Genomic DNA, 12,508 nt, shown 5'->3' on the forward strand with positions numbered 1-12,508 from the left:
ACTGATCAGCTGGAGACAGCAGCCTCCAGGACCACCGCAGAGGCATGACAGAGCATCTGCCAGGGACTGGACATCAGATCTCTGCCAGCCCTGAGCTGAAGAGAAGCTGCGTGTCCTAAAGAGTTTATGTGCAGTACAAGTCGGGGACTGCCAAGTCTCCTTTCTCCTGCTCGTCGCTCCGTGAACCCCATCCTGGTGTCGCAGGGACGTGCACTTCCTTATTTCCCCATCCGCTCACCAAACACCCCATAAAGTGGCATAAAAGAAATTATGTGGACAGGGCTCTTTATCACAGAGAGGCCGTGTTACCTGCTGAGTATTTTTCCTTCATCTTCCCCATTTTCCCCTCACGCCCAGGCTAAAGGGAGCCCGGAAACATGGCGGCAAAGCGGCGCAGCTGTGAGGCGGGAACTACATTCCCCAGCACGCAACGCAGAGAGCGATAACGCGGCGGGTCCGCTAGGAATGCTGGGAAATGTAGTCCCCCCCGCGCTGGCGCGCATTCCCTCCACCCCGGTTTTCTCGCATTCCTATTGGTCCAGAGCGACGTCAAGCAACCGCCGTGGGCGGGGCCTGGCCGCGGCCCCGCCGTTCCTACTGGCCGGGGCGCGCGCGGTGGGAGGGGAGGTTTGAAAAAAAACAACCCGCCCCCCGCGGGACACCGCGCGCTGATTGGCTGAGCCGCGGTTTGGCGCCAGCTTCGGAGCGGGCGACGGGTACCGGTTGGGGTCAAAACGCTGCGGCGGCCGCGCTGACGGCAGAAGACGGGACGGCTGTGCTGAGTTCCTATTCCTACTCCAATGGATCCCACCCCGAGCGCTTCCCACCGCCGTCGCCTTCTGCTTCTCTCGCCGACGTCCCCCGCCTCGCCCGCGGTGGTTAAGGCGCTCTTTCAGGATGAGCTCTCGCCTGTCTCCGATCTCCGCCTGACCATGGAGCAGCTGGGGCGCGGGTGAGTTGGGGCGCGGGGCCCTGCGAGCGCTGGGCCCGGGCACCCCACTTTTTCTTGCCTCTGTCGTGACACCTCCTCCCCCCCCAAAAAAAAGCGAGGTTTGGAGGGTTTATCCCCCGCTTCTAACTCCCTTACCACGGGAGCCCCCTTCCTCCTCTCCCCCACCCCTCCGAGCCCTCCCGGGCACTTTGTCCCTCTCCTGGGCGTTTTGCCCCTCTCCAGGACGTTTTCTTCCCCCTGCCGGACCCGAAGCGAGGCCTAGGGACGCTCCCCCATATATAAAAAACACCAAGGCCTCCAGGAGTCATTTTCTTTTGGTTCCATCCACCCCCGTAATTCCCTCCCGCGCAGTGAAGCCTTATGGAATTCCCGCCCCCTCTCCCAAATAAAAAAGCCCCCCAAGTTCCAGGGATGTCTTTTAACACCCCCTTCTTCCCCAGGCCCTCCGGAATGTCTTTACTCCCTCCTCGGCGCTGCAAGGTTTCAGGAGCTCATTTCCTTCTCTGTCGCCGCTCCTTGCACAAGGGAGGCCTCGGGGTGCTCATCTGCCCTCACCCCCAAAAACAGTGAGGCCTCGTGGATCCCACCTTTTCCTTTCCTCCCACCCGCCAATGGAGGCTTTGGGGGTCTCTTCATCCCCTTTTCTCCCCAGGAATGGGGCACTGAGGCTCATCCTTTCTCTCTCCCCACACCTCCAGCCGAGGCCTGCAGCCCCTCTTCTCCCAGCCCTTCCCCCAAAAACGAGGCCTCCCGGAGCTCTTTATTCTCCCCACACCCAGCCGTGAGGCCTCGGTTTTATCCCTCCCACCTTGCAAACTTCCCGGACTCCCTTAGGGTCCCCCCCCCTACCCCTTTGCTGATGCCTCCCCTCTGTTCTCTCCCCCATCCCACATGGATCCATGTTCTGGGACGCTTTCCCCTTGTCCCGGTTGTGCTCTGTGCATCCACCTCCCTCCTGAGCCCTTCCCTGCGATTCCTTTTCTCCTACAAACACCTTTGTATCCCTTCCATGTCCTTCCTTCCTTCCCTGTTCCTGCACCCTCCTCCTCTCTGTCTCCCGAGTGCCAGGTGCTGCAGGCTCTGGGCTCTCCTGTTCCCAGCTGCTCCATTTTCCTGCTCTCTTAACTCCTCTAATCCCATTATTCCCACAGTTTCTCCCTTTTGTGGCTCCTGTTTTGTCCTGGCCCACTCAAGTCTCAATGACCCTCCTGGGTTTTGTTTGTTGATTTTTCTGTCATTCTCGTTTTTGCAACCACCTGCTTTATGGTTCTTCCCTCCTTCAGATTCCTGGGATTCCTGCAAACCATTGGCAGTGCCCCCCTGGAAATTACTCAACCCTTTGATTTTGTAACCCTGGCTACATTTTTTTGTTTTGTTTTTTAAATTAACCACGTTGATGAGCCTCACTCAAGGAGCTTTTCCTTTATATATGTGGTGCTCCATATGATTTTCTTTTCTCTCAGCACTGAGGTTTAGCAGATAAAACAAACTTTTGGAAGTAAGTATTTATCAAAATGGGTTTGAATTAAAAGTTTGGCAATTTTCTCTATGCAAATCTTGAATTAAAGGAGTGGCTGCCAAACAGAGGGTTGCAGTTCCAGAAAGGATAACTGGGCTCTGATAGAAATCCAGGTGATGCCCACCTGTGCTGTACCTACCTGCAGTGTTGTATTTCTTCCTTTTAAAGTAAATCCCAAATTTCCTTTCCAGGCAGCATGAAAACCTGGACCAAGACGTGGGAACCAAAAATGGATTACACAGATTGGCGTCTTCAGAGTCCACAGACTCAGGTAGGGATTCCCTAATTAATAAATAATGCTTAGGAGTTGGAAATGCACTTTTGGCATGGTCAAAAGTTTGGAGAGAGAACCATCCCTGCTTGCAGCCCCCTCTCATTCCCGTGCTCTTGGAAGGAAGGAGGGAGGTGGAAAATCCCTCGGGAAGCCTCTGCAGCTCATGGTTTGGGCTGTTCATGGGTTTTTCTTTCATTTTTTTGCTTTAATTGTCCTGGAGACTGTGAGCAGCAGGGAGGGAAAGCAAGTCCTCACTGTGTTTTCTCTCTTTAAACCCAACCTGTGCCAGTGAGTGGCTCTGTCCTGTGTTTTCCTCTTACCAAGGGCTGGTTGATGATATGAAACCCCTCAGTTCTGGGAGGATTTTCTTGTTTTCACACAACATGTTTTATCAGTGAAGATGAAATAAGCTCTCACCCCATAACTTGTAGATTCCCTCTGGATTTATGCCCCATTTGGAGGGCACTTTCAGCCTAAAAAAAGAACTTTATGAAGTGCTAAAGCACGAGTACAGCTCACAAACCGCAGAGCAGGACAGAGCAACCAGCCTTGCTAAATCCTCACTTTCTGTGGCTCCTCAGGAATCCCTGTTGGAGTGACTTTGGATTTTGTGCTTCTGAAGTGCTTCCTGTTAATTCCAGGACATTCAGAAGGGCCTTTTGACTGCCTATTTTTTTGGAAAGAGCCCAAAATTTATTTGTAGGAAGAGGTGTAACTAAAACCATGGCTTTTTTTTTTTTTTTTTTTAAAAAAAACCCTCAAGGAATAAGTTGTTTATTAAAGTGTGTGTGGTGGATAAACAAAGTATTCCATGCTGAGTACCAACATGTGACAGCCCAGGCAGGGCTTGGAGGGCTTTTTTTAATTATTCCTGAATTCCCCAAGCACTGACACTTGATCCACAGCCAAACCCCACGGTGGGGAGTGGCTCCAACTCTTATTTATTCTGCACCGAGGTGAGGCTGCAGATGGGCCTTTGCACATGAATTTCCTGTGTCTGTCTGTGGGAATCTGTAGCAGTGTGGGATAATCCCTGGATATGAATCAATGGGAAATCTCCTCTGCAGGTTTGGCTTTGGATTCTCCCAGCCCCACGACCTCGCACGACACCATGGAGGACATGTGAGTACCCCTGTGTTAAACCTTCCTCGTTAACAAACCTGGGCTAATGAGGCCTGCTGAGGGTTTTCCTCTGCTGGCACATTCCCTGCTGTGCCTCTCCATGTGCTCCACAGCTGGAATGCCAGGACTGGCCCTGCCCCTGCCCAGGGCTGGCTCTGAGCAGAGCCTTGTGCCAGCCACATGGCACTGGCACCTCCCTGCTGGCTGGGGCTGCACCAGGGTCTAGCTAACTTGCATTTTTTAATATTTGATTTAAGTCTGTGCCTTAAGAACCACAGAATCCTTGAATTTGGGAAAGATCTTTAAAACCTTCAACTCTGACCTTTGATCTTTGGATTTTAGGTTTGAGAAAGCGATCAAATCCAGCAGGCTGAAGTAAGTACAATTCTATTTTAAATTCTTCCTTGGTGTCTCTTTTAGATTATGGAATTGGGGGGTCATTTCTATTAATTTCTATTCATGTCACTGCCTCTTAAAGCAAAATGTTGAAATAAATTTTGTTTTTTTTTCATTGTAGCCTTCGAATACCTTTCAGAAGAATCCATTCCCTGCCAGTAAGTGAGACTGGGACTGATGTTTTATACATGTTAAAGGATTTAGCATGGTTTTGGTTGAATGCATTTAGTTGAACACTTGTTTTTTTTGGCTTCAACACCGGCTGCTGGGGTGCTTAATGTCAAAATTGCAGTTTGTAAATTCCCAATCTCACTTAATTTAGTGTGAAATTTCTGTGATGTGGCTCCATCACTGCTGGATGCATTTTGATTCCTGTACCAAGATGTCAGCAGAGGATTCCTGCACAGGGTGTACAAAAATTGTAGTCAGAGACTTTCCAGTCTTTATTAACCCCTTCAGTGCTTGAAATGTGTTTGTGCAAGGACTGATGCACAGTCCTGAACTGTCCTTTCTGTGTTGTAGCAAAGCCTGCTGGGCTCCAGCCCTGCTCTGAAGAGAAACCACTCTGACTCTCTGGACACTGATGCTTTCCAGCCTTTGGAGCAGGATGAAAATAAGGAGAATGTAAGTGCCTGTGTTGATCCAGTGGGAGGGGAGGGACAGCTGGATTAGCACGGGGAATGTGATGGGAAGGGCTTCAATTACTCCCTGCCAGGCTGTTTTTCAGGCACAACCACCTTTAGCTCAGTTTTTCTGAAGGGAACTTGCAGCTCTGATTAGAGTGGCTGCAAGCTGTTGGGTGGTTAATAAAAATTGGGAAGACTTTGCCCAGTTCTGCCTTCGTGCCACTGACCCTGACTCCTTTCTGGCTGTGGCAAAGGAAAAATCTCTTCCTGCTGCTTGCTCTGGACAAAAGCTGCCTCCAGAAGGTGTTTGGGGTGGGGGGGTCACCCCCTTGCTTCCTACTGCTGCTGTGGGGAGCCCTGGTTCTTCTTGGGTTCAGTGTCCTGGGTCTGCCCTGGCTGCTGGGAATCCTCTGGGGGATGAGGTGTCAGGACACAGCCTTGGCTGCCTCCAAGAGTGATTTATTCTGCAGAGAATTGACTCACTGGAGTAGAAAAGCCCTGAAGCCTGTAGGTGATGCCAAGGGCATAAATGCTGGATTATGTTAGATGAAACACTCCTGTAACATCTTTAATTTGAAAACATTCACCTTCAAACTATTCCTGTTGGCAGCAGGGAGCTTAAATCCAAAATGTCAGGCAGCTTAAAAAAATTGAAAAGATAAAAGGATCCAAGCAACTTAATATAGTTTGTAATTTTGGTAAAATGATCATTTTGCTTTTTTTTTTCTTATTTCAGGAATCATTTGAGTTTAAGAAGCCAACCAAACCAGCTTCTCGTGGCTCCCGTGATGGAAGGGGTGTTCATGGAGCAAGGCAGAATTCATCTCCAGCTCAGGTAGTTTGTTCTTTTCAACTAATTCTCACCTAATTCTCTGGGATCAAAATAACTATATCAGGGTTCTGAAGTGGTGTCGTCAGCCAGGTGCCAAAAAGAAAGGCTTACTTATCTGCCAGATAAGAAAATTCTTCTCACCTTTGGCTCGTGAGAAATTAGAAACATTGTTCTGGGAAAGATGGGCCAGCACAGAGCTGAGGTTCTGCTCAATCACTGAAAGGAGTGTGGCCATTGATGTGGGATTGAAATGATCAGCAAAGCTGATACTTAATGCATTTGGAACAACAAACCCAACTGTGTAAATGCAGCTCGATTTTGTGTCCAGATGTGACAACCTGGGAGGAAATTTACCTTATTCATACCCCATTGTTTAGAAAAAGCAACTGAAAAATCATTGTACAGAAATGATTTGGGGGCCCAAGTCTTGTCTCTGCTCCCTGGCTCCAGCAGCCCTTCATCCTCCCGATTCCTGCCTGTGCTGCAGCTCAGGGTTGGGAATAACCACGGTGTTCCCTGTGGTGCAGAGAGCCAGGGCAGCCCCTCGGTGGCTACAGCATCCTGCAGAGAACGGAGGGAATGCTGTTAAAACTCCCTCTGTCTCCTCTCAGCTGCCCATGGGGGAAACAGCCTTGGGGGAGCAGGAGAACTCCAGGGCAGCCTTCCTGCAGCAGCATTCCCTGCCCTCCTCGGAGAGCGAGGATGATGATGGCTTCCTGGAGCTGCTGGATGACCAGGACTTGAAGGTGTGTGCAGAGGGAATAAGGTGGAGGTTCCCAAATCAGCTCTGCCCGATGTGTCTGGTGTGCTCTGGCTGCTCAAACTGCATCACGCTGAGTTTTTGGGAATCACTGAATCCCAGACTGGGATGGGAAGTCTGCGTTGGAAGTGACCTTAAAGCCTGTCCAGTTCCAACCCCCTGCCTTGGGCAGGGACATCTCCCACAAGGAGATTGATTAGTTCTCATCATCTTTTTAAACACAGGATGGGGTGTGTTATAAGTGCTCCTTTCCTAGTGCAGGCAGTGGGATTTGTTTGGGGTGTGAGCAAGTGAATTATTTTTAGTTTAAGAACTGAGGGAATTATTCGAGCAGTTGGCATCTTTAGAGACTTGCTAAAAAAGTCAGAGGTGACGATTGCTTTGAGCCACTTAACTACAAGATTGTTTCCAAGAGAATTTGAAGTGCCTAAAAGCCCTGGAAGCTCATCTTTGTTAATCAGTCAATGAATTGATAAACTCACCTTCTCCAGCCTGGCTCAGCTCAGTTCCATTATTTCCTTAAGAACTGGACTGATAATGGAGATAATGGCCTGAAGCTGCTCCAGCAGCTGAATTCAGCTGGAATCTTTGCCTCAGCCATGTAGTTGCAGAGTTTCCCATGGTGAGATGGATGATCACGAGCTTACCTCTCTTCCCAGAACGACGAGGAGATGCCCTCGGACGTGTCCAGTCTCTGGACAGCACCTCTGGTCATGAGGAGAGCGGACAGTCGGGTGAGTGTCCCCACACAGGGACTGCCAGGCGGCTGGGACAAGTGCCACCACTGTCTCCTGTGTCCCTAAGAACAGCAGAACAAGCCCTGCAGAATTCCTTTATCTCTGGAGCAGTTCACCTGGCAGATTTTGTCAGTGTGGAACAATTGGCGTTCATAGGCATAAAAATTCTTCTTGCATTTCATAAATATGAGAAGATCTTGACTTCCCTTATCAGAATCTTGGCATATCTGGAATTCACTGTGCACAGACTCACCTGGTGTGCTGTAACCTGATCCTCTGATAACAGACCCGGGAAGGAACTCCAGCAGAAAGCTCCTTAATCTTCTGATAAATTGGCTGCTAATTGGTGTGGAGCATTTTGCTGCCTCTTTATCTTGCTTCTGGTGCTCCAAGCTCCCCTAGTAACAAGTATTACTGGAAATGTAAAGCCTGGATAATTCAGATTAACAGCCCCCTGTTGCTGTGCAGTGGTGGTGCTTTAAATAGGGCCAAGTTAGGAATAATCTGCAAGCCTGAGTCGTGTTTATTTGTTGGACAACTCAACTCCTCCCTCGTAGGCCAAGCGGTGCCGGTTGTTCGGCTCTTCATCCATGTCAAGCATTGCAGGAAGAACCACCCAGAAAAGGCTGGAGAGATCCCAGGAGGAGAATTCTCCAGGGAAAAGCAAGAAGAGGAAAAGCCTGCCTGAAACTTCCAAGGACTCGGCGGTTGGTGGCTCAGCATCCAGATTGTGCCAGAGAATTGATGGGGGAGTCGAGATCTGGTTGGGATTGTTGGGGCAGCAGTTCCACAGTGCTGAGCCTGAGCTTTGCCCCGAGCAGGGAAGCTGAGGGGGCAGTTCAGGGCTTGGGAGTGCACTGTCAGCTGTGGGGAATAGGGAATGGGATGTGTTCAGCCCTCATGGATCTCTGTGTCCTGCAGAGTCTGAAGCTGGTGAGGACCCAGCCCTCCACAGCAGAGATCGAGAGCATTTTGGACAGTGACCAGAGAGACCTTATCGGGGACTTCTCCAAGGTAATTCCAGAGATTCCATGGCTGAGTGGTGGATGAAGTGTTTTAAGGGCCTCTCTTGGTGGGGATGTCTCAAACCTGCCCAGAAAAACACTTCCCTTTTTAGAGGCTTTTCTGTTCCCTCATAAACCTGCCTTGCTTCTTTGGACTTGATCTTGGAGGTCTTTTCCAACCTTAACAATTCTTTGATCTTCAAACAACCAGGAGAGGCTTGTTCTCAGTTGGTGAGAAGGGGATGTCCCAGGTTGGGCACAAAGTGATCCATTTGTGGTTAAAGCCCTATAAATCCCTCTAGTGTAGGAGCCAAAAACTAAATTCTGTGCCTGATTTTAGCATTCTTAGGAGTTTTGACTCCTGCAGAGATTCTGGCCAGCAGAGTATCTGTTAGAGAGTGAGCTGCTGGATGCTGTGCTGTCACCCATGTGACTCACAGCTGGAATTTTCTCAATCCTGTCTCTTCCAGAGTTATTTATTTGCCACTGTCGATGGGAAACATCAAGATTTAAAATACATCGACTCAGAAATGGTGAGTGCTCCAAGGGAGCTAGAAAAATTCTTTAGTGGGGGTTGGGGAACAACACAAAAATGGCTTCAAACAACTGAACTCTGGTTTTCATGGTCTTTTTTCTCAGATGGTGTCTGTGCTGACTGGGAAGTTTGAGAGCTTCATCAAGCAGTTTGTGATAATTGACTGTAGATACCCCTATGAGTACGAAGGGGGACACATCAAGGTATGTTGGCTCCTTAAGAGCAGTGCAGGTGGTCTGGAGCTGCAGCCTGGGGTCACTTGGATCCCTGGGAAGTTGATTTTTATCCAAGGCCCTGTGGATATGTTATTCCTGAGGGGCCCCTCTGGGATCCTGTCACGCTCACTCACTGCCTGGGTTTGGACACGGAGCTCACGTGTGGGTCACGAGGTGACCACTGCCTCGAGGGAGGGGACATTCTGCTCTCTGTTGCCCTCAGGGTGACAGAGTTTTCAGAGGAGGATGTGACACTCCTCAGCATCCTCATATCTCAGGAAGCTAAAATTGGAATGTTAAACTTCATTTCAATGTCAGACTTCAAAGAACAAATGGCTGTGTAAAACATAACAGGTCACCCAGACACGTTGTGGTGCTGGAGCTCCTCCTCCTAGGAGGGCCTAGAGGGGCTCCAGGAGAGCTGGAGAGGGACTGGGGACAAGGGATGGAGGGACAGGACACAGGGAATGGCTCCCAGTGCCAGAGGGCAGGGATGGATGGGATATTGGGAAGGAATTCCTGGCTGAGGAATCCCACAGAGCCAATTCCAGACTGACTGTGGTGTCCTGGTCGAGTTGGGAGAGGGTTCCAGAGCTCCTCCAGCAAACCCAGATGAGGAATTGACTCCCAAGGAAGTTGGATGAGTTTGTGACTGTTCCACTCACTGCTCACACTCCACTCTTCCAGGGTGCCATAAACCTCCACATGGAAGAGGAGGTGGAAAATTTCCTGCTGAAGAAGCCGATCCAGCCGTCAGAGAACAAGCGGGTCATCGTGGTGTTTCACTGCGAGTTCTCCTCGGAGCGGGGCCCTCGCATGTGAGTTCCTCTCCTGGCTCAGGAATTCCTGCAGCACTGGGAGCAGAGGGGCTGGGGTGGCTCCAGCTGCTGTGCACATGGTGGTTGTCACCTCTGGCAGGTTTTGGCACAGCCTGAGGTGTGAGAAGGATTGCTGGACCTGGGCTGGAATACTGAGATGTTCAAAGAGGAAAGGAAAAGCCTCTGAACTGTGAATGTGGGGCTCCTGAGCCTCTCCCTGACAGGCAGCTCAGCTGCTCCATCGAGGGGTGGGGGATTTGGGGTGTAGGTTGGGGAGTTACTGGTTGGATGTGGGATGTAACATGGGATTTTCCCCGCTGCAGGTGCCGGTTTGTGAGGGAGCAGGACAGGCTGAGCAATGAGTACCCCAACCTGCACTACCCAGAGCTCTACGTGCTCAAGGGAGGCTACAAGGATTTCTTCTCGAGGTGCCAGGTGAGTAACGTGGATTTCTCATCCCTGGAAGTGCCCAAGGCCAGGTGGGATGGGGCTTGGAGCAGCTTGGGTTAGTGGAAGGTGTCCCTGCCCATGGTAGGGGGTGGAACAAGATCCTTTAGGTCTCTCCAACCCAAGCCTTTCTGTGGTCTCTTTCACACTCAGAGGAGAAAGAACAGATAAATATTATTAATTTATTCCTACTCAAACTTCTCTTTGGGGCAAACTTTCTGGTTTGGCTGGGGGGCTTTTCCTCTTCTCTCTCTCAGTGGGCTGTTCCCAGAGCAGCTCAGCCTGTTCCATGTCTCAGAGCTGTCTTCCTGCCATAGCTGAAAGGCTTTTCCACTTGTCTCAAGAGGAAAACAGAAGTGGTTTCTGCCCCTTTAGAACAAACTGTCACTCACAGAAGGGATTTCAGCCTGCTCAGAGCAGGGGAGAAGACAAGGCTTGACAGTAATTGCTGGATAATAAATGGAAACCTGAGCTCTTGTACAGTCCTAAACCAGCAAAATTGAAAACCTGAGCTTGGAGTTTGCAGCCTCTAATTGAGACAAGGAAACTAAAACACCCCCCAGCTCTTCCCAGGGAAGCAGGGCTGGGATTTTTCCTGTCACTTTCTCCTGCTCCTGCAGCATTTCCAGGTCCTAGCGCTCCTGGGGTGTGTCCTGCTGCTCTGACACAAACAGGCCTCAGGCTCTCAGTCATCCCTTGGGAGATGGGAGATACCTGGCCTGTCCCTGGCCAGCTGGATGGGGCTGTCAGCTCCTTCCCTGTGGGATGTTGGCTCTCCCAGCCCTCGGGGTTTTGGCTCTCCCTTTGATCTGCTGGCTCCCCTGGGCTGAGGGACACCCGGGGTTTGGGCTGTCCCCGTGGGTTTTGGGTTGTCCTGAGGACGGGCACCTCAAGGTGGCAGCACGGGACAGCCAAGGGCGGCTCCCTGGGAGCCGGAGCTGTCCCGAGGCACCAGGATCAGGGAATGCTGTGGGCAGGAGGGGACCCGCAGCAATCTTTGTTCCCTGTGATGGACCACGGCCTTGGCCTGATCAGCACCCTGAGCTGGAACATCCTTCCAGTCCTTCCAAGGTGAACTCTAAACCAGCTCAGCCTGTGTGTTGTCTGCCAGGAAATTTGGGATGAGAGCCCTGCACACAAAGCCCTTGTTTTGATGGCTGTAACCTGAATATCCCTGGGCTTTGTGTGTCTGCCACAGAGCAGGGGTCTGGCCCTATTTGTTCCAGTTGGGATCCCCACCCTGGTGACACTGAGGTGACCCCAGCTCCTCTTTCCCCAGAGCTTCTGTGAGCCCCAGAGCTACCGCCCCATGCACCACAAGGACTTCAAGGAGGACCTGAAGAGATTCCGCACCAAGAGCCGGACCTGGGCCGGGGAGAAGAGCAAGAGGGAGATGTACAGTCGGCTCAAGAAGCTCTGAGGCCTGCAGGGACCTGCAAGGACTGCCCAGCCTGGGGGCTGCAGTGGGACAGCCACATGTTCCTGTGCTCCCACTCCCCTGGGCCGTCTCCTCCCTGGGATCACCTGGACCTTGGCCCCGTGAGCCGGACACCGGCTGGGAGCTGCCTTGGGATTCTTTTGGTTACGTTGCTTCATGAAAATGTTGTGGCTTCTTGTGTTGTGTGACACCCCCAGAGCACCCAGGGAGGGTGGGGACAGCCCTGTGGGGCTGGGCTCGGTGGTGTCAGCACTGCCAGGGAATTGTAGTGCCTGTTAATTTTTAAATGCTTAATTTTATTTAAATACAGTCAAATGAAGCCAATACCGCTGCGGTTGGATCATCTGGATTGTACTTAAACCTTGTTTCTGCTGCAGGGTGACCTGCTGGGGGGGGATTGGGGGTGTCTTTATTTTTCTCAACTGCAGTTTTGGTTCTGTGTAGCGTTGTGGGGAAGGAAAATGGGAAATATCCTGTGATGGCTCGGGATTCCCACCCGGGCAAGCACTGTGGGAAGCCTTGGGAGTCCATCCAAGGGGAACCTGCTTATTGTTCATAAACACCAAGTTCACCTCGTTTACTTACTGCAGGGTATTTTATTTCTGTGTGTGTTGGTTCTGGAGGAGTTGGTGTTGCAGTGGAGGGAGAGTTTTTGGGAGCTGAGGGGGTTCAGCAGTTGGGTGACCCCAGGATCCTCAGCGGTGTCGCTGCTGTCTCTGAGCCTGAGTTGTTCTCCTTATCCTGAAACGTTGCCAGGGCAGATCCTGGCTGTGAGGGATCCCAGAAGTTGCTCTGACACCGCTTCCCTGGGGGTGGCTGTGGCCAATTCTCCA

General features: G+C 51.1%; 1 protein-coding gene across 2 annotated transcripts; it reads left to right on the top strand.

Moving 5' to 3' along the window:
* Positions 1-698: 698 nt before the first annotated feature.
* CDC25A (cell division cycle 25A) lies at positions 699-12,259 on the top strand. 2 transcript variants are annotated; one of them, XM_014260676.2, is made up of 16 exons: positions 699-952; positions 2,663-2,742; positions 3,813-3,867; positions 4,210-4,242; positions 4,385-4,421; positions 4,786-4,887; positions 5,626-5,724; positions 6,333-6,467; positions 7,141-7,215; positions 7,776-7,925; positions 8,140-8,232; positions 8,693-8,755; positions 8,862-8,960; positions 9,660-9,790; positions 10,114-10,225; positions 11,517-12,259. In XM_014260676.2, the coding sequence occupies exons 1-16, from the start codon at positions 801-803 to the stop codon at positions 11,655-11,657; spliced, it is 1,557 nt and encodes a 518-aa protein (XP_014116151.2). In that variant the 5' UTR covers positions 699-800; the 3' UTR covers positions 11,658-12,259. The 2 variants fall into 2 exon arrangements, with proteins under 2 accessions (XP_014116151.2, XP_014116152.2); XM_014260677.2 differs by lacking the exon at positions 6,333-6,467.
* The last annotated feature ends 249 nt before the right edge of the window (positions 12,260-12,508 follow it).

The sequence above is a fragment of the Pseudopodoces humilis genome, chromosome 1 (genome assembly GCF_049639895.1).
Source record: "Pseudopodoces humilis isolate 2021_Gansu_Grassland_sample_001 chromosome 1, ASM4963989v1, whole genome shotgun sequence".
Classification (NCBI taxonomy): domain Eukaryota; kingdom Metazoa; phylum Chordata; class Aves; order Passeriformes; family Paridae; genus Pseudopodoces; species Pseudopodoces humilis.

Coding starts and splice junctions, on each gene's coding strand:
- CDC25A (XM_014260676.2), top strand. CDS start 801: ATGGATCCCACCCCGAGCGCTTCCCACCGCCGTCGCCTTCTGCTTCTC. Junction 4,243..4,384: donor ATCAAATCCAGCAGGCTGAA/GTAAGTACAATT, acceptor TTTTCATTGTAG/CCTTCGAATACCTTTCAGAA. Junction 8,961..9,659: donor ACGAAGGGGGACACATCAAG/GTATGTTGGCTC, acceptor CCACTCTTCCAG/GGTGCCATAAACCTCCACAT.